This window comes from Rhinolophus sinicus, linkage group LG07 (genome assembly GCF_036562045.2).
Source record: "Rhinolophus sinicus isolate RSC01 linkage group LG07, ASM3656204v1, whole genome shotgun sequence".
In the NCBI taxonomy this organism is placed as follows: domain Eukaryota; kingdom Metazoa; phylum Chordata; class Mammalia; order Chiroptera; family Rhinolophidae; genus Rhinolophus; species Rhinolophus sinicus.
Window position 1 is genome coordinate 97,955,987 of NC_133757.1, and position 20,920 is coordinate 97,976,906.

General features: G+C 51.1%; 1 protein-coding gene across 1 annotated transcript; it reads left to right on the forward strand.

The window, feature by feature from the left end:
• The first annotated feature begins 1,739 nt into the window (after positions 1–1,739).
• SOX7 (SRY-box transcription factor 7) lies at positions 1,740–8,578 on the forward strand. Its single transcript, XM_019733269.2, has 2 exons — positions 1,740–2,104; positions 5,793–8,578. The coding sequence occupies exons 1-2, from the start codon at positions 1,867–1,869 to the stop codon at positions 6,704–6,706; spliced, it is 1,152 nt and encodes a 383-aa protein (XP_019588828.1). The 5' UTR covers positions 1,740–1,866; the 3' UTR covers positions 6,707–8,578.
• The last annotated feature ends 12,342 nt before the right edge of the window (positions 8,579–20,920 follow it).

Sequence of the window (20,920 nt, forward strand, 5' to 3'; positions counted from 1 at the left end):
CTAGGGTGGTGCTACTGGATCCTGGCTGGAAGGGAGAGGAAAACTAAACAATCTATTTTATGCGGAAAGCCCGTTCTCGGATGAAACTTACACGGGGCTTTAGAAATTAAAACTGGGACTTTCAAAACGGAGAAGTTGCACTTCTGCATCCACTTGCCGGGCTTTAGCCACGTGGCTTGTCCCAGAGTGCGTACTGCACACGAGGCGCCTGTGAGCTCAGACGCTGCGCGCTGAGACATTGAAATCGGGCTTAGAATTTATGGGCTCTATGTCTAGAGTTATACTAACATCTGCCATCATGTACAGATTTTGGGCTTCACACATAGTCTCTCACCATACTTCACAACAGCCCTGTGAAATCAGTGTTATCATCGTCCTCGTTTCTGGATTAGGAAAGGAGGCCTAGCGAGACACCCTACTTGCCCAGAGTCACGCATTAAGTAACCCAAACACTGAGGACAGTTCCCGACTTCAGACTCCACAGTCTTCCCATAACAATGCTACCTCCTTTCACGGTCATTTCTGCAGAGCACTGCGCCGCGGGTGGGCTCAGTGAACATTTGTGGGTTGAATCTCAGGATCTAGTTAAGCTTTATGATTGCTATGTTTTATACAGTAGGGTGTGTCTAAGCCATATTTACTCATTCATTTATTCACTCACTTCTTTAGCATTTCCTGAGCGCCTACTGTGTGCCAGCGCTGAAGTAAGAGCCAGGGGAACAGCCCTACTCAGACGAAACCGGGTGACATGGAAGCTGTCCACCGAGACAGGGGGTTCGCGTCCTCGAGGACGGCGGTGAGCTCCCAGCTCCCAGCCCTCCGAGTTGAGCGCAGGCCAGAACCTGAAGCCCCGTCTACCCTGGGGTGTCAGGATGAGGGAAACTCGGGAACTCCCAGGTCGTGCCAAAGCCGGAGGGGACGCGGTGGGGGAGGGCTAGAGCAACTCCACTCGCTCCGTGGGAGCTGGTGGGAGGAGAAAATAGAAGAAGGGAATTCCTGGAGAGAAGAGCTAGAGACAAGGGAGCTGGAGACCCAGACACCCGAGACTACGGTGGGGTGGGGAAGGAGGGGTAAGAAGAGAGAAATCAGTAGGCAGAGTGAATAAGAATTGAGAACGCAGCCATGTGCTCCCAGGAGCCAGGGAGCTGCAGGGACATCGAGGGGTCCCTGGGGTGGACCCTGCAGTAGAACCCGATGTGGGATTCAACCCCAGCCCTTGGTAGTCTCTGGTGGCCACCAAAGTTGGCTGGGGGCCCGGGTCATTTTAGAAAAGCTGTAGTGTTCTCTTAAGAACGGTTCTGATGCTCCTCTGGGGGATTCGTGGTCAACGACTCTCGCGCCCCGCCACTCCCAGCGAAACCTCTTTGGCTTCGGTTCTCCATAGGATTCCACGCACGGGAGGCGTTAGTGGCGTCTGGCCTGGGGAGGCCACAGCCACGGGGCTGGAGTCCGGCTCCCGCTCCCCAGCGAGGTGACTGCTGGTGGCGCCTGCCTCTGCGGCACCTGAGCCCGTAGCGGGCGGGACGGGAGGTGGCCTCCGGGCGGCGGGGTGCGGATCCCGGAGAGGGACCCAGAAGGCAGAGGGACGGGCCGGGGGCGGGCGCAGGGAAGAGGCCCTCCTTCCTTCTCCCCCCACACCCCGGCAGGTCGGAGCTGGGACTCGGAGACCGGGAAAGCAGGCCCGGGGGGAGGGGGCCGCGCCGAGACGGAGGGAGGGGCCGTGCCGCCTTCCAGAATCATTGGAGGACGCGACTGCTCGAAGCTGATAAATAAGGGGCCGGGCCGCGGCTGCGGGCCAAGTTGGACGCCCCGACCGGTGCGAGGGCCAGGTCAGCACCCGCCCCGCGAGGCGACCCCCGTGCGGCCATGGCCTCGCTGCTGGGAACTTACCCGTGGCCGGAGGGGCTCGAGTGCCCGGCCCTGGAAACCGAACTGTCGGATGGGCTGTCGCCGCCAGCCGCCACTCGCCCGCCGGGGGACAAGGGCTCGGAAAGCCGTATCCGGCGGCCCATGAACGCCTTCATGGTGTGGGCCAAGGACGAAAGGAAACGTCTGGCGGTGCAGAACCCGGACCTGCACAACGCCGAGCTCAGCAAGATGCTGGGTGAGTGAGCGGGGCCGGCGGGAGCGCTCCGAGGTTGCGGGCGAGGGGCGCGGGAAAAGACAGCTTGGGGCGAGCGCGCCGATCTTGGCAGGACCTGACGTGTAGGGACGCGCGGGGAGCGATGCGAGGTGGGGCATCTATGCGAGCGTGGATGTGCGCGCGGTGGCCGGGATTCAGAGCAGGGACACCTGGGCAAGGCCCAAAGTGAAACCGCGCGATCCGCCGCGGTGCCCCGGGAGGTCCACTCGCGAGGACACTAGCGGAATTGGGGCCTCAAGGGACAGTATAGGCCGGGCAGCGTTCAGGCCCCGGTCGGCCAGCGACGGGGATCCGTGCGCCCAAAAAGGTCGGGACCGAAACGCAGAGACGAGGTGGAACTGGCGTTTACCCAAAATACCGGAATACAGGAATCCCACCATTCCCTGAACTTTACCGCTGGCACCATCACAGAGGGAGAGTGCAACTATTATTAAAGAACACTGTGAAGAGAGACCTTGCGGGAACGCATTCCTGCTTTAACTTAATTGTTAAAGCAATAGTTAAAAAAAAAAAAAAAGTCTACGCAAATAGACTCCATTCAAGACTGTCAATCGCAGGAGTTTAAATACTTTGATACGCATGCTCAGGGCAGCCAGTATCTGTCCCGGAGCCCGGCCGCGGGGCTTCCCGAGCGATCCGTGCAGTCCCAGCAGTGGTGGCGGGACTGGGGATGGGGGCGGCCAGACCGGAGGAGCCCAGAGAGACGATGTCAGGGCCTCTCGGCAACACCAGGAGTTTGTGTTGGGCCTTCTTGTCTCTCCCTCGTCCGGAGCTGAGCACTTTTCCACTTGGCCTTACTCCTAACCTCTTAGTCCCTTGGATGTGGTTTTTATTCCTTTTAACCGATGGAAAGCTTTCAAAGCACTTTGCGTGAGCAGTGGGTGCCAGGCCCTGTGAGCAGGGACAGTGTGTAGTTACCCCAGGCTGGCTCTGCCCTCCCCAACCCCACCAGGCCCAGAAGGATTGGAGCCCGGTTTCTTTTTCCATTGGAGCGCCTGGCTCCTTCCGGGTGGAAACTGTGGGGTGAGGGCTGAGGTGCACCTTTCTGCTGGCTAAAGCCACAGGCCCACAGAGGGGATCCCTCCTGCAGGCTGGAGGTGCTTTCAAAGCACCTGGTAGAGTGCTGGTTTCAGAGCCTCCTACCCACAGCCCAGCCTCCTGGCTGGCGGTGTCCAGGACACATTAGTGGGCCCGGCTTAGTGAGCCCCTTCCTCCATGAACAGTATTTAAAATTGTATTTTACACTGTGTTGGCAAAAAGACATATATATTAATATGTACTACAATAAGTCATTTTATTCTACCTGATGGTTCATATTTCCCTCAAATTGCTAAAGCTATGAAAATGTGTGTTTTTTTTTGTGGTCCCCTAAAGCTTTTTCGGTGGGCCCCAGATGCTGTGCCTAGTACCCAAACAGAGCTCTTGTGACCAGGATGGAGCAGGGTTTCTGCTGCAGACTGGACACAGCGATGGGAGAAGAACTTGGGTTGGGGAGCCCTATAGAGGCCTGCCTGCTCCCAGGCAAAGGGACTTGGGTGACAAATGCCTCCTGTAAGCTGATCCCTGCTGTCTATTTGCATTTAGGCTTTCAGAGGTTATAGTTCATTTTGCAGGAAAGACACAGATTCCTTCCTGCTTAACCACATAGCCCCTGGCACTGGGTGAAGGAAACCAACCTGGTATTGCTTTTTAAAATATGGACTTTCTAATCTGTTCGCAGGGGAGCAGCAGGATGATCTACTTCCATCCCCGTGACCTAACCCAACCCTTTCCTTTCTGACCTAGGAAAGGAAAGGACTGGATGTGAGAGTCCCAACTTTTTTTACTATAAGCTTTCTAATCTTTAACATTAAAACTTCACCCAGTCACGCTAGTATTTTTAGTATACTATGAACGAGAAGGCCCATACAATTACACATTTAGTGGCATTTAAAAATGAACCTACCTTTTATTAATACTGCCATATCCAGGTATACTTAGAAACTAGGGTCATGTTTATATTCAGTCCACAGACAGGGTGTGTTGTGTCTGGATCTTGGGCCTCTTGCAACAACTTTGTGGCCTCAGCCGAGGCTGGGAACTGAGGACCAAACCTGAATCTGGACTTCCTAACACTTGTCAAGTCACCCTTTTAAGTAACAGCTAATTATATTAATTGACGACTCTGTCAGAGTAGCTATAAACTTTCATACCAGTGGTAGCACACCTTTAATATTCACCCTCCACCAACCCCCTTTGAGGGCCTGGTGTACAGCGCCAGCCCGCAGGGACACTGAGGGAGGGTAGCCGCACACACAGCTCTGTACTCAGCCCTGTGCAGAGGGCTCTGGGTGAGAGATGTGGTCCCCTTCCTTACAGGGTTTAGCAAGGCCTACCCTCCAGGTTAGTGGCTCTCAAACTTCAGGATACATTAGAGTCATGGGGGAACTTATCAAAGCTGTAGAATTGGAGTCCACCCAAGGGGGTAACAATCTATGGGGTCCAGAAGCGACCTTCAGAAAACCTGCAGCTGGAGGGATGTGCAATGTACTTTGAGAGAGGACAGAGAGAGACGCTAAAGCAATTTACAAGCAGCATACGAGCAAGTAAGGACCAATAGGAAATACAAGTGAAACCAGCATTTTAGTGGGATACATGTGTGCAATGCTTTTTAAAGAGAGAGTTTCGAGTTGGGTAGCATCACAATATATGTTCTAGTGAGGAAAATAGAGATCCAGGGAAGTTAAAGGGGTTTTCTTCTGTATGGGGAGTCAATGGCTGAGCAGGTGCCCCTGCCATGGTGAACGGGTCCTAAGTAGATGGCTGGGAGCTGTAGTGTGTGTGTGTGTGTGTGTGTGTGTGTGTGTGTGTGTGTGCCTGTGTGTGCCTGTGTGTGTGTGTGCGTGTGCCTGTGTGTGCGTGTGCCTGTGTGCTTGTGCGTGTGTGTGTGCCTGTGTGCATGTGCCTGTGTGCTTGTGCATGCATGCATATGTGACTGGTGCAGATAGATGCGAGCATTCTGATCATGGTCAGGTCTTCATATAGAAAGGTTCTATTTGACCTTCAGGTGTAAGGAATAATCTGCTGTTATCCTAAATTATAGCCTATAATTTACTTACATCTGTGAAATTATTGACTCTGAGTTCCTTCAGGGGAAGGCCTGTGAGGATTATGCCATAAATAATATAGCATCCCTTCATGAGAAACAGCCATAATGAATGAAGGCAGAGAGTTTTCATTTAAATGTATACATAATTAGAATTGCCCCTCAAGGGTAAAAAGAGCCCAAATCAATGTCGTAGTCGTTATATATTTTTGTCCTGTGGCTGATAATGGGTCAGGTGGGCCTTTCCTTGTGAGTCCCCATTGTTTTTACATTCGTGTTATCTGCTTTTATAGGAGAGGCGATGTGACGGTGTAGTTGGTTTTGCGGGATGCAGGCGGGGAGGTTGGTTTGGCCTCACTGTGCTGTGCAAGCTCTGGGCTGGGAAGCGGGTTCGAGGACTGCGGTGTCCTTTGTGGAGAGAGGGTACCGCGGATGGGATGCGGGATGGAGGGAGCCGGCGTGTGCGTGTGTGTGATGCGTGCGGGCACCAGTCTGACACAGGTGCACCAGCCGCCCCAAGCCGCGCAGATGCTGAAAGTGGCCTTCTCTGACTTGTGTGAGCAGGAAAGTCGTGGAAGGCACTGACGCTGTCGCAGAAGAGGCCGTACGTGGACGAGGCGGAGCGCCTGCGCCTGCAGCACATGCAGGACTATCCCAACTACAAGTACCGCCCGCGCAGGAAGAAGCAGGCCAAGCGCCTCTGCAAGCGCGTGGACCCCGGCTTCCTGCTGAGCTCCCTCTCCCGGGACCAGAACGCCCTGCCGGAGAAGCGGGGCGGCGGCCGGGGGGCTCTGGGGGAAAAGGAGGACAGGGGTGAGTACTCCCCGGGCGCCGCCCTGCCCAGCCTGCGGGGCTGCTACCAGGAGGGGCCAAACGGCGGAGGCGGCACCCCAGGCAGCACGGACACGTACCCATACGGGCTGCCCACGCCTCCGGAAATGTCGCCCCTGGATGTGCTGGAGCCGGAGCAGACCTTCTTCTCTTCCCCCTGCCAGGAGGAGCATGCGCACTCCCGGCGCATCCCCCACCTGCCCCGGCCCCCTTACTCACCCGAGTACACCCCCAGCCCCCTCCACTGCAGCCACCCCCTGGGCTCCCTGGCCCTCGGCCAGTCCCCTGGCGTTACTATGATGTCCACCGTACCTGGCTGTCCCCCATCTCCTGCCTATTACTCCCCTGCCACCTTCCACCCTCTCCACTCCAACCTCCACGCTCACCTGGGCCAGCTCTCCCCCCCTCCTGACCACCCCGGCTTTGATGCCCTGGATCAGCTGAGCCAGGTGGAACTCCTGGGGGACATGGATCGCAATGAATTCGACCAGTATTTGAACACTCCCGGCCACCCAGACTCTGCCGTGACCCTCAGTGGGCATGCCCCGGGCTCTCAGGTGCCAACCACGGGCCCCACGGAGACCAGCCTCATCTCTGTGTTGGCTGATGCCACGGCCACGTACTACAACAGCTACAGCGTGTCATAGAGCCCGAGGCCGCTGGTCCAGTCCTGCCTCGCCACCACTCTGCTTCCTGCGCACTGAGAAGAGCCGAGATCTCCGTGCTGCGGCCCGGTGGGCAGGTCTGCACTGCCTGCCCCAGCGACCTGGGTTCTGCTCATCCGAGGGCTCTTCCGCCCCTTCCCCCATCCATTCCACTGCCTGCAGCCTGCATTTTGAGTATATTCCTTCACATGAGTTTTTATTGGCTAATTGGGAATAAGGCAAGGTAGCTGCTGAAAGATGCTGGTCCCAGGTGCAATTTTCACCCATCTCTCCTCCCTGTCCCCAGCCCTGAAACAAATGTGTAAAAAGCCCAGCAGCATTTACAACCCCTCTGAAATCTGACACAACCTCAAGGGTACAGCCTGTCTAATCTTTGGGTTCTCCAGATGGGGAGACCCCTGGGCTGGGATCCACAGACCCAGGATCCTGGGAGGGCTGGTGACACCCTGACTGGCATCTCCTCCCCTTCCAGCCTGTCCCCCCACCTGAAAAGTGAGGCACAGATTTGACACCTAAGTTTCCTTCTTCTCCAGGGTTTTCTGATGTAGGATTTTCTCAAGGCTAACTAAAAGGAAAACAAAGTTTGATTCAGTGAGCTCCTTAAGCTGTAACCTGTGGTGGTTCTGTGCGCACAACCTGAGGACTCATGGCTTTCTGCCCCTGGACTGCCTTCCAAAATGATCCTAGTCTTGCAAAAGGACTCTTTTCCAATTTGAGAAAAAAACACTCATCTTGATTTGGGAAATGAACCAGTAGTGTTGACTACATCACTGATAATGAGGTTGAATTCAAGCTGCTTTACTGAAAATATGTTTTTTAGAGATGTTCTTTTTTTTATTACACACACATTTCAAGAGACTATACACAACCTGAATACATACCGTGTGTGACGCACACACCTTCATGCCCACCCTCACAGCCTAAATCAGATGCTTTTGTTGACATTGGCAACTTCTTGTCAACTCCCTGTTCCTAATGACCCAAAGAGCAAGGATCCTAGAACAGAATTTCCTCCAATCTGGATCTGTTCATTTCTTGAGCAAAATTCCAGCAAGTCTCCCTTCTGCAAAGTGCAGAAGCAAAAGGAGCTTTCTTCCCAATGTCTCCATCTCCCTCTCTCCCTTTCCTGGGAATCCCCCCCCCCCCCAAGTATTTGCTCTTTCTCCACCCCTAAATTGGCCACTAATTCAAAGAGTCCCCTGACTTAAAAATTCCAAGTCCCATTCCCATGGCTGGGATGGGAATGCATCCTCCTCACCAGCCAGCTGTTTCTTCCGGTAACATCTTCAGCCAGCACTTCAAAACAGCTACCCCACTGCACCTTCATTGTACTTCCTTCCCGAAGAACAGAAACGCACAGTAATTTGGAAAATGATTCTGAGCCCTGACCCCACCCCCCAAACATTCCCATCCTTCTCTCAGACCTCCTTTGAAGGAACATACCTAACAGTGAGCGAAAGGCAGTCGTTTGTCTTTTGATGTCAGCATATTATTGCCTGTATGAAATATGTAAGTGTTTTATATATTCTCTTATTATTTTCACCTTATATTTTGTATTGTTGAAAGATCCTTTTTTTTTCCTTCCAAGGAGTCCTATTGTAAAATCACTTATAAGATATGATTAATCTTTATGCTATTACTGTATATGACATTTGGTAATAAATGGTAAATCATTGACAATATGATTGACTGGTGCAGTCCAGAATGTGTATTAATAATCTTGTAAAACACGATCACAGACATTAAGCTAAACTGTTCCATTTTTTTTTGCCAAGAACTACACATGTTTTGGAACAGTTGTAGATATTGATTTGTCTAAAATATTTAATTTAAATAAACTTTTTTGTACCGTGACCATTTCATCATTTGAAATATAGTTTTGCAAAAAGAAAATGGTTTCAATGAGGCATAGATATTATGCCTGGTGCTATCTACAGTCTTGGTCAAAATGTTTTCTATGTCAACTTTTTTTTTTAAGTTGTTATCTTGTAAGGGTACTTTATTTTATTTTATGAGTTATGGTAAAGAGATAAAGCCTAATATTACACATTGGAAACTGCATTGTTATTGTTACTATTGAAAGAAAAGATTAATTTATAGCCTACCTGCATAACAGTTTTCTTCCCAGGATAATTTCACGCTTGTAAACTGGAACCAAGTGTAAATTCAAGATAGGAAGTCAGTTCTGCCTAATTAGTTGCTTACTTAAGGCTACCACATTTTTTCCTTCTTTTTGAAATAGTCTTGAAAAACAGCCGGATTGCCCTTTTTACTGTGTATTTATGGATGTGGTAATAACAAGACACGTGGGCTCTCAAAATTCAGTGGAACGTTGTGGAGACGGCAGGGGAGCACACGGATCAGCAATTAAAGGATGTAACATCTTGTGAGGTTGAGGATTAAAATGCCAGCCAACAAGTGCCTGGAAAAAACCGGATGATTACTCAGCCCCCGTGCAGTTCACCCATGTCTGGCTCCTCTCCGTGGTGAAGCAGTTGTAACTCGTTAGAGTCAAGGGTAGTCTTGTGTTCTCCCAGAGCTCTCCGGGCCAAAGAGTGGGCCTGGGGAGCCCCAGATGGTCCTATGTTCCTTCTCCAGTTTTGACCATCTTCTATAGTCATTACTTTAATAGCACTTTATAGGTGCAGGGAATTTTACAGTAAGTTTTATGGGCTATTTCTCATCAACCTCATTGCTCAGCCAGGGATACCAAGACCGGGGTGGAAGGCGGTGCAGTGCAGCTCCTCCCACTCAGCTGAGGTCACATACGTTGGTTGGCAGTCTCGCAGCTAGAGGCCTGCCTTGTGCTTTCTTCCTAGTGCTTCACCGTGCCATGCAATGACTGTGCCTGCAGTCCAATGCATACCTATCACAGCCCGGGGATAAAGGATGACCAAAGAGGGAAACACAGGGCCAGGGACAGATGAATCCTGAACTCATTGCTGCCCAAGCCCACCAGGGTGGCCCCCTGACAGTGGCGGTCACAGAGTCATCAGCTGGCTAGAGGACTTGTCCAGCAGCATCTGCCCAAGACATGGGCCAGCAGCACTGCCAAAAGGGCACATTTCATTCCAGGACACATTGTGGGGGCAGGGGCATTGTCCCTGCCTCTGGGAGGGCAGGAAACAGGCAGGAGACAGGGCTGTTCTTTCACTTTTGCTCAGCTGAGTGAAACGGTCATGCCCAGAAGCCAGGGGTGTTTTAGAGTTTTAGCTGCCCATTGAAAGCATCCACAACCCCCGGTGACAAGAGCACTTTTTTCTTTGGCTGATGAGATTTGATGGGTATGCACGGTTATAATTTATTTTTCTAAAATGCAGATGTTTCTATGTCACTCTTTTCCTTAAGATCTGTCAGCACCTGCTTCTCACCCCCGGCGCACACAGTGTGAGTGCACAAGTGGGGTCACATGAAGCCAGAGGTTCATGACTCCAGGCCCCTCCCTTCTGCAGGGTCCTGGGAGGGGCCCTGGTAATGTAGTCACATGGCCATTTGTTTTTATAAACCTTGCCAAAAGTCAGATTTGTGTGTGTGTGTGTGTGTGTGTGTGTGTGTGAGTGTGTGTCCTTTCCTTTAAGAGTCCCTCCCTCCCAACTGTACAAGCTTCAGGACCCCTAACACCTGTCTTTGTTGCATGTGAATACCCTTATGGTAGATCCTCTGCTTTCTAGAGCCTCTTACTGTCCCCCCACGCCTCCCATGGTGTGCCTACTGCATAGAAAGCCTTTTGTTCTCTGAAAGTGCCCTCTTTTTCCACAACTGCTGTGTTTTTCCCATGCTTTTCTCTGACCAGGGAGACCCTCACTCCCATTACCTGTCTGATGACATCCTCCTCGCTGTCCAAGTCCACCTCAGACATCCCCAACTTTGCTGGGAGAGGGGCTGGTCACTCTCCTCCTTGAGCTCCTGCAGAGCTTGAGCAGGTCTGTTACGGCACTTACCACCTGGCATAAGAATCATCCACCCATGACACATAGTAGCTGCTGGAAAAATAAATGAATGAACAAATGAATAAACAGTTGAGATGTCCTGTAGGTATTCTGGTTAATTTTGGTGGGAAAGACCTGAAACCTTCTTGGTTCCTAATTTTCTAGCCCATCTCTCTGGAAACCAAGACCTCAGAGCATTTGTGTGTGGTTCTCAGGCTGAGGCTGGATATAATGCAGCCATGGCTATTCACCCTCAACGGCTGGAGTGTAGCCTGGAGCCTGCAGGTCAGGAGACGGGCACAAGGACACTGAAGAAGCGTCTTCTCTTCCATCCTGTCTTAGAGCAGCAGAATAGAGCTTTTTTCTTTCTTTTTTTTTTTTTGAGAAGGTTGTGCTCTTGATTTCATCCCAGTGAAAGGGATTTAGATGGAAGGAAGGATGGAAGGAAGGAAGGAAAGAAGAAAGAAAGGAAAAAAGGAAGGGAGACAGCTCTATCTGTCTATCTATCTACCATCTATCTACCATCTATCTCTCTATCATCATCTATCATCTACCCACCCATTCATCCACCCACCTCACCCACCCATCCATCCACCTATCTATCTAGCTATCAATCATCTATTGATATTTTAATTCTCAAAAGAGACACAGTCTTTATAGAAAGCTTAGAAAAAATAACATCAGAGGAAAAACATAATTCATTTGTTGTCCACAATTTAGAGACATTACTGGTCATTTTTTCCCATATATCTATCCAGTCTTTTTTTTTTGAGAAGGTTGTGCTCTTGATTTCATCCCAGTGAAAGGGATTTAGATGGAAGGAAGGATGGAAGGAAGGAAGGAAAGAAGAAAGAAAGGAAAAAAGGAAGGGAGACAGCTCTATCTGTCTATCTATCTACCATCTATCTACCATCTATCTCTCTATCATCATCTATCATCTACCCACCCATTCATCCACCCACCTCACCCACCCATCCATCCACCTATCTATCTAGCTATCAATCATCTATTGATATTTTAATTCTCAAAAGAGACACAGTCTTTATAGAAAGCTTAGAAAAAATAACATCAGAGGAAAAACATAATTCATCTGTTGTCCACAATTTAGAGACATTACTGGTCATTTTTTCCCATATATCTATCCAGTCTTTTTTTTTTTTTTTTGACTAGCTCTACACATACATATGTCTTTTATAATAGACATTTTAATCATTAATATTAAAAAACATTTTCCTATGCCATTGAACTTCATATTTCTGCAAAAGATGTTTTCTTTCCAGTTGAAAAATCAATGTAAAAGTGTTTGGAAAAAAAGAAATTACCCACACCATGACCTTGACATAACCATTTTCAACATAACTTATTTTTGTATACTGAACTGCCTAGACTTGTATTCATGCGTTCAAACTTGTACCTGGTGCGCTCACGCATAGCCACAGATCCATTGGGATTTGGCTTTATCCTTTCAACTCCTATTGTAGAAGTTTTGCCACGTGGGTATTTGTCTTCATATTTGTCACTTTTGATGATGGCGCTGAACTTCAGGACGTTAACATAGCTTAATTTACCTGATTACCCCTTGCTAGTAGGTGACTGAATTGTTCTATTTTAATTTTTTTTTGCCATTGCAAGTAACACTGCAGTGAACATGTACTTGTTTATGTCCGGGGCTCAATTCCCAGCAGGGTATCACTGGCTCTAAGCCTCTGAGCAAGTTTACAGCTTTTGCTTCAAACTGTATGATTGTTGGCTTTCCCAAAGAGTCTCACCTAATAGTGGAGGCACAAAATGACTCCATTAAATTCCCAGAATGAACTGACTCTTTCTTCACAGGAAGAATTAAAACCCCTGAGTATGATTTATAACTGACTTCCATCGGACCAGGCGCAGGGGGCTTCACTTGTCGTGGTGGCTGTGTCTTCCTGAGGACCTAATATGTGCTTGCTGCTAGCTTCCACTGGCAAATTGAGTGTTCCTTTCCCTAAACACCACAGTGGTTGGGACGGCCTTCCCTGAGTGTCAACTTACCGTCTGGGGGAAAGGATTGTTTTATCAGTTAACAAAGCAACTATAATAGATTGGTTCCCCAGAGTCCCTGGTGCAGAGCCGTCAGTTCTGCTGGCTGTTTGCATGGGGCTCTCAGAGCTCTAGACACAATGGGAGAGCATCTGGAAAGAGCCTGGGCTGAGGTCTGACCTTACTCCATCACTGGATTTTGATTGGGACTTAGGTAAATCCCTGGACCTATTCTCTCTTCCAAGGGAGTGCTTAATGATTTTGTAGGCTCTTGAAAACTTGTAAAGCTTTGTATGTGTGTAAGGATAGCTATGGTCTATTTTAATTTCTTTAGACAACTTAGACTTCTTTTAGGCCTGGAGGCTGGTACCAGTTTGAAAAATTGGAACCATGTGTCCATTGATTGACATACTGGGATTGTTTGTGTAGGAAAAATGAGGGGGCAGGACCACTACAATATGGTTAAAGGGGATTATACAGGGATGCTGTCAGTTTCCTTTGGGCACTGAGCTGGGACTGAAAGAGACCATTTGGGTCATTTAGTATATTCTCCTGCCTCTACCGACGACCGCCTCTGAAGCATTCTTGGCAGATATGGTTTCTATTTGATTTGAGAGTCCTCTAGAAAAAGGGATTTTTCTCTCTGTAAGCAAGTCTCTCTGTAAGCAAGTTCCATCACCAAAACTTCTTTCTTCTTCCACCCCTAAACCCCTCCTGCTTCAGTCTGAGTCCATTTCCGCTTGATGTCATGTGTGGAGATACATGCACTTGGTCTCCATCTTGCCCAGGTAGTCCTCAGCCCTGAAGGCTGGTGGTCGGGCTCCTGCCTTTTTGTTATGGGACCATGTTTGAGGCCAGGTAAGGGTAGCAGTTCCCTCCAGACCCTCTCTCAGGTCTGCATTCCCCTTAATCAGAAGCTAAATGTTGTACGGACGTGGGAGTGGGAGTGGGGAGGAAGGTCCTCTTATCTCCATCGTGAGAGAGGAAGGTGGAGATTTCACCTGGGAGTGGGAGAGTGGATTCTGCGGGCCCTTTGGGAATGTTGTACATGTAGGTGTAGGGTGTGGTCATGTCTCAGAGGTTCACATCACTGGGTCAAATAGTCACCCATTCTCCATCCATCCGAGGCGCCGTGAGGTGGCTTGGGTCTGGGATGCATGGAGCGGGGACCTTAAACCAAGAAAAAGATTCCACTGGATTCTGAAAAAAATCACTAGATTCTGATGAACAAAATGTCTTTGCGGCCTCCAGGGGCCTCTGGGAGCTGCTATTACGTCTGATGATGAAAACTGGGAGGTGAGGCTGTGACTTCCAGGGGTGAGAGGTTGTTCAAAGACAGCAGGTGGCCAAAGGTGGCTGCTTGCTCCCACCTGTCTCTTCACCCTGGTTTTTCTTATCATGTTAGAGAATCCAGGAGCGTTTCAGAGCTCCTCCGTTACAATCACAACAAGGCCATAATTTTCTTTTTCTTTATTTCCTTCCCTGACAAATAGCAGCACCAGCTCCCGTATCCAAGGGGCTGCAAAGGTCAGGGAAAACGTGTAACCTGAAACTCTGGAAGAGCGAGTATAATGAGAGGAATGGATTTGTTCTGCTGAAGACCATCAGCCGTCAGAGGTGTCCTAAAGTACACAGAGCAGTTCCATTTTTATTGGAAAGAACCTGGACCTTGGAATTAGGACATTTTTGTCCCAGCTCTGTGACCTTGAAAAAAAAAAACACTGGCGGTCAGAGCTGGAAAAAATTGTTATCATGCTGTCAACCCCCAGATTTGATGAAAAAGGAAATGGAGGCCTAGAGAGTTCAGGCGATTTGCCTGAGAGCCAGCAGCTGAGAGCAGAAGCCGGTGGAGGGCTCTGAGGTGGGGGACACTGCCAGGGGGTAGGGGAGGGCAGGATGAGACCCCCTCAGGGCCAGGTGGTCAATGCTCCGTAGCAGCACCAGCCAAGGCGGGTGGCCAGACAGGGCTGCTGGAGAAGCCTCCCCACTGCTCTCTCTGCTGGGGCAGCGGCCTCAGCCGCGGGTAGGGGCTCGGGCACAGATACAGGGAGGTGAGTTGACAGGAAGAAGGGGCTGTGGGAATGTAGATGAGAGAGGACGCAGGAGCCTTGTGTGTTAGCCTGCCTTCTGGAGACTTCCCACAGAGTTTCTCCTTGTGCTTCTTGAAGTCCAAGTGGTCCGGATGGTGCTGGCCCAGGAGAGCGAGGCCGGGAATGGGCTTCCCAGAGGCAGGCTCAAGCTCGAGGGGTCCCAGAGACTTCAGGGCACAAATGGTGGCTTCTGAGGGCCAGGGGCTGCCATAGAGGGCCCCAAGGACCCCACCTGGACTTCTCTGGGAGCCAGTGCCCCTTTGTCATATTTCTGCCACCCTTGCCTGCCCCACCCTGAGTGCAGGCTTCAGAGAAAGGCAGCAGGCAGTCCGGGGCCGGCAGAGGGGCTGGGAGGCCAGGGCGCCTGGGCCGAGCTCCCACAGCGGCAGACCGCAACACTGGGCACTCTGCCTCCCCATTCGGCTGGAAGATGAGGAGAAGGGTGAAGGCACACAGGAGCAGCTGGAGAGGGCGGAGGAGCAGCCAGGCTGCTGAGTGTTTTCCTGCCCCTGGGAGCTGCTGTGACCAGGAGGAGAAGGATGTGGCCGGAGCCCAGTGTTTCCTGCCTGATAAGCCGGCCCCTCCCAGGGAGCCCAGGCCAGCCTACCTTGGAGCCTAGAGCCCTGCCCAGGGAGGGGCTGGCTGAGGAGGAAAATCACTTCTCCAGATTAGCTTGCCCAGGCCAAGCCTTCCTCCCCCACCCCTGTCCCTTAGCGGCCACAGGAAATGGGGCTGGGGCCCAGCACGCCCAGCGTTCCCCACCTCAGGACAGTCAGGCTCCAGGCCCAGGGACTCCCGCCTGTCTGGGGGCCCCCCCGCCGTTCAACTCCCCAAGCGCGGAAACCCTCTGGCTCCAAAGTCAACCTTTTCCGAGGAGGGTAGTGTCTGCAAACCTTTTTATGTGTTTGTCAGAGCTTATGCTTGGAATTCGGGCCTAGAAAACTGGTCACTTTATTCATAGTCAATCCATGTACCGAACCCCTCCCACCTGTTCACTTGTCCCAGGACACGGAGTACAGAGGGCAGCGGGCTTGGAAGGCAAGATGCCAGGCAGGCTGTCACAGAGGGAAGAGCAGGGGCTGGACCCCAGGACCCAGCTCCCGCCCTGCTCTGCCCTGATGACCTGTGTGGCTAAGGTGAGACCCCCTCCCTCTCTGAGCTCTGCTTCTAGTCTATAACTAGAAGAGGTGACCCTGTGGGAGCTCGGGCCTCCTTCCGTTCCTCCCAGCATTCAGGATCGAGGACTAGGATGCTGGCTCCAGCACTTCTAGGAGCACCACGGACAGTGGCCATCCCTGAAATAAGGAAGGATGCCTAGAGAGGGCACGCTCACAGACATGAGCCCCACCAGGAAGTGGGCCACTGACCCCCTGGTGAGGCCCTTGCCGCAGCAGCATGGCTTTCCCCCAGGCCCACCAGCCCAGGCATCCAACCCCCAAACTATGGATGCCACTTCCTTCCTTACACCCCAGACTTTCTTCCTGACCCGCTGGTAAAGGCACCCCCTCCACCCTCACTGGGAGCCAGCTCTTGGTAATTCAACACCCAGCACAGAGGAACACGTCCTTGCCTTAAAAACATTTGCATGGGTGTCGAAAGACACCCCGAGTGTGCACACTCACATAGATAAACAGGCAGTACCTCTGCCCTTCACATGTGGGGGTGCCCCGCCATTATCAGCGCGATTTCACATGTGGCATCTCGTGGGATCATCACAGCAATCCCAGCAGAGGTGTAGTTAGGCCCTTTCACAGGTGGGGACGCCGATGCTCGTGTGGGGCAAAAGGCCTGCATATGGTCACATCGCAGGTAAGCAGAAATGGGGACCCTGCCTGTGGAGCAGGACACAAACTTGCCCTCCCCAGTTCCTACCACCAAACCACTGCTGAGCCTGAACAACTGGTGGCAGCTGAGAGGAAGGTGGGGCATTCCTGGGGCACCAAGCTCCCCTGCAGTCCAACTGGTGACACAGGGCTACCCGAGTGCCCTGGCTGCGCAGCCCTCCCTAACCTGGGGTCTGCTGCTGATGGGAGACCAGGATTTGGGAGAGGCTTGGCAGGAAGGAAGATCGGGGTCTATCCCTTTTCATCTTATGCTCTGCAAGGCTGGCACAGCCACTTGCCGCGGTGTGACCTTGAGCAAGTCACTTTCCCTCTCTGGGCCTTTGTAAATTAGGAGGCCAGACTTGACAGTTTCCGTGGGCTAGAATATCCCTGGTTCTCTGAGCCTGTGAGAAGGAAGCAAGAAAGAAAGGAGAGTCCCCTTCTCTCTTCTCCTGGTTTCAGCAAAGGAGTGGTCTCTAAGGAGGTGGCACTGGGGTAGTGTCCCCCTGAGCAGAGCTAGAGCAGCACACATCTGTGTCAGAGCTCTGGCTCCGGCATCCAGGCCTTGAACACCTCCCACTGCATCACCCACTCCTGCCTCAGCTGCCCTGGGCTACCGCCCTGCGTCTGTCACTAGGCCACAGCATGAGGCCCCCAGACACCTGGCCTGGCCCCATTCCCATGCATCACCAGGGCCCTGGCCCCACCTCCTTGGAACTCTGCCCCATCTTGCCCACATCGCCTAATCTCTCTACCTCTCCACACAGGGTGTTGGGCTCGACAGGATGGTGCAAGAGGCTTCTGTCGTCTGAGCCCAGCCTAGCAGGTACTCACGTAAACCTGACACCCAGGAGAGCCCTCCCTGCCAGGCAGGACATGGTGCAAAGGTTGCATCTGGTCTCCCGACGGAGGCTGGGTCCTCCATGGTCATGGATATGCCTGAACTCCGTCCTCCCAGCCCCACAGTCGCTGTCCCCTCCAAACCCTCAATACACTTACTTAGTAGCTATCCCCCTCAGCTTCTCCCCATCCAATTCAGCTGGAGGTTCCATAATGTCTGAAAATGTCACCCTTTTGATTAAACTTTTGCCTACCTGGTACTTCCAACAAGATGAAGCTCAAACTTTTCAGAGGGACTTTCAAATCCCAAGTCACCTGGGTGGCCTCTTCTCCCCTGATTCACTCCCCACAACACAGCCTGAGTTCTGGGCACAGCAAATTTCCAAATAGGATGTATTTCTTCACTCCCCAGTGCCTTTGCCTAGGCTGTTCCCTCAGGCTGGAATGCCCTTCCCTACATCTTCACTCTGTGGATTCCTACTTAAGTCTCAGAACCCAGCTCAAACATCCCCCCTCCCAGAAAGCCTTTTCCACATACTCTCCACCTATCCAAACTACCCTCCCCCAGGGCCCACTTCAAGTGAGTTTCTGGCCCCATTTTTTTTTCTTTTTTGCGTATTCCCACAACCTTCTCACACAGCATCTATACGGTGCTGTTGCAATCTCTCTGTTTTTAAGCCTCTATCCTCCCACTAGTCTGGGAACGTATTTATCTAGGAAAGTCATCTCATTTATCTTTGATTCCATGGGGCCTACTTCATGCCAGGCACATAGTAGGTGTCCAATCAATATTCATTGGATGATGGAACAGCTCCTCAGCTCAAACATGTACTGGTCCGCCCTCTGCTCCGTGTTTGATCTTAGACCCGTCAATTCATTTCTCTGTGACTCAGTGTTTCTCTTTGTAAACTCGTACTGGTTTATGTCAAGAGATTTTAGATTGTGGTAATAAATGGAGGCAATGGGAGTAGCTCAGGAGGTGATCAATGGTGAAGTATAAATTCCTAGTACCATCGCCTTTTGAAGATTTAATTCTACAGTGGCTGTGCCTACCTCTTAGCCTGTGTCCATACTTATCCTTGGCTATTCGTCGGGAATAAAAACTATGTGTCATATTGCCCCCACCAGAGCAGATTAGGAAGAAAATCTGGGCTGCATGTGGAGATGAGACACACACAGACACACACCCCATGACTTTTGAAGGCCTGATATAAAAGACACGGGGATAGCTTGCTTTCTGGCTGACCCCAATGGGACAGATACAGGGACTGACACTAATGATTAGTGTTGAGGTTTATCACAGTAAGGAGCTGGCTGCTAATTCTCTAGCAATAAAAATGCGAAATTATCTTTGGAAGTAAATTTAGCCCTTTGGTAAATTCCCTTTTCCAGGCCTAATTTTAAAAAAAAACAAAAAACTTTAATTCTTTCATTTATTAAACATGTTATATAGGTACATATAGAAAACTTGGAAATACAGAGATACAACAATACACACACACACACACACACACACACACACACACGTATACATTTTTTGGTATCCCCAGTATATATGGAGAGAGAGAGAGAGAGAGAGAGAGAGAGAGAGACAGAGAGATCCCCTATAATCTCACCATGCAAGGACACCTTCTGTTAGCAACTTGTTGTATTCCTTCTAGGCTTTCTTTCTACATGTATGTGTGTGCTCACACAAATATTTTTGAACTTTATTTTAGAATATTAGGATTATATTTTTTTCATAAACTCACTTTTTAAAAAATGTGAAAGTGTACCCTGGATCTCTTTCTGCATCAGTGCATGTCTGTTAGTGGGTGATGAACATTCTGTTGTGGGCTCTTCTACAAGTCACTTTTCTGTTCCCCATGTTACTGGACCCCACAAACACCCTGCGGTTTGCTGCAGAAACCCCAGTTGCCCTCAATGAGGAACTTCCTTTCCTGCTAGAGAGCAGGTCACCTGCTTATCACATCCGATGAGCAAAGGATACAATCCTGACCTTGCGGGGTTTCCCAGCCTTCAGCTGTCCATTTTCCAGAAGTACAGCCACCCCCAGGACACCCTCCTATGCATGTTTCCAACACCCAAGAAATGTGTGGGGCTTTCTTTTCAGTGGTGTGTGTTATGAAAACAAGTAGGCCCTGTTTTCACTTTCTAAATGTAGGTTATGTTTTCCATGGAATATTAGTTTTCAGATGACATGTTTCCCACTCTCCAATATCACGGGACCTCCCTCCGCACTCAACCAGCTGCCAGTGGCTCTGGTGGAAAGGGTCCCTCTGGCACACATTGTGCAGACCCAGACGTGGGTGGTGAGGGACGTAGGGATGCCCGCTTCCAATGCCACACCAGGTGCCCAGGAGGGAAGTGACTTGTCTGAGGGCTGCTCAGTGAGTCAGCAGCTTGGCCCGGCTGTCCTGAGAATGCTGGGAATCGGCCCCAGGCCCAGGCCTGCCAGCCCTCGGCCTCTGACGTGCGCTGTCTTGCTCAGGGCGGAAGCCTCTCTTCCTGGGAAGGAGGGGCAAAGGCCCTGGGGTGTCCCTGGGCCTGGAGATGCCTCCCTGTCCTAGAAACTTCACAGAGGGCTTTTGGGTGGTATTTTCCTGTGTATGTCTCCTCTGTGCAGCCAGACTGTGACTGTGCAGGACGTGGTCTTCCTGTCTCCGCTACCTTTCCAGGTTGAACCCCTTCCAGCTCACTGCTGCAGGGGGAAGAAAGCACACTCAGAGGGCAGAGGCTCGGGCCTGGCTCTCAGCTCCTTCAGTGGCTGTGAGCCCCAGGTGAGTCACTTCATTTCCTTGAGCCTCAGTTTCCTCAGCGGGAAGAATGAGGATTCTGAGACCCTCTCACTGATGGGTGGATTGAGGTTCCATGCTGTCATCAAGTGATTCAAATTAGGCACTTAATACAAGAGCACTTTTCCTCTTGGTTCATCCTGCCACTGCCCTTCTGGGAATCACGGTGGCTCCCTACCCTGGGACACTGCTCAGCCTCACATTTAGGCTCCTTTCCATATTCCTACCCCACCCTTCGTCTGTGGCAAGTGTGGGGACAGAGCCGGGAGTGCAGTTTCCAGGCTCTCGGCCTCACGTGGAAAGGTGCTGGCTCAGGTAGTAAATGGCCGTCAACTGTGATTGCATGGCCATCAGCTGTGGCTAGTTGGCCATCAGCTGTAACCAGTGAGCCATTGGCCACTAAATAACTGCCATGGCTATGCTAGCAAGCAAATGGGGGCTAGCAAACAGGTGGTGACTGAGCTAGGGAGCGCGGATTGCAGTTAGCAAGTGAGGTTGGTTGTTTGGCAGAGAGAAGCGGATGGCAGGTTGCGGATCGTGTGGCCCCTGCTTCCTGTGTCTCCAACCCAGCTGCCAGCGAGACTATAGTGGTATGACTCCCCTGTCTATGGCTCCGTGGGTGTTCCTTTTTGGCCTCACCATGTCCTACCTTCCTATGTGGGGAGCGGGACCAGAGACCCCACATGACACCCTGCATGACAGC

Bases quoted from the DNA above. Each gene is read 5' to 3' on its own strand.
- SOX7 (XM_019733269.2), top strand. From the start codon at position 1,867: ATGGCCTCGCTGCTGGGAACTTACCCGTGGCCGGAGGGGCTCGAGTGC. The intron at 2,105-5,792 runs GTGAGTGAGCGG...TTGTGTGAGCAG, and splicing joins CGAGCTCAGCAAGATGCTGG to GAAAGTCGTGGAAGGCACTG.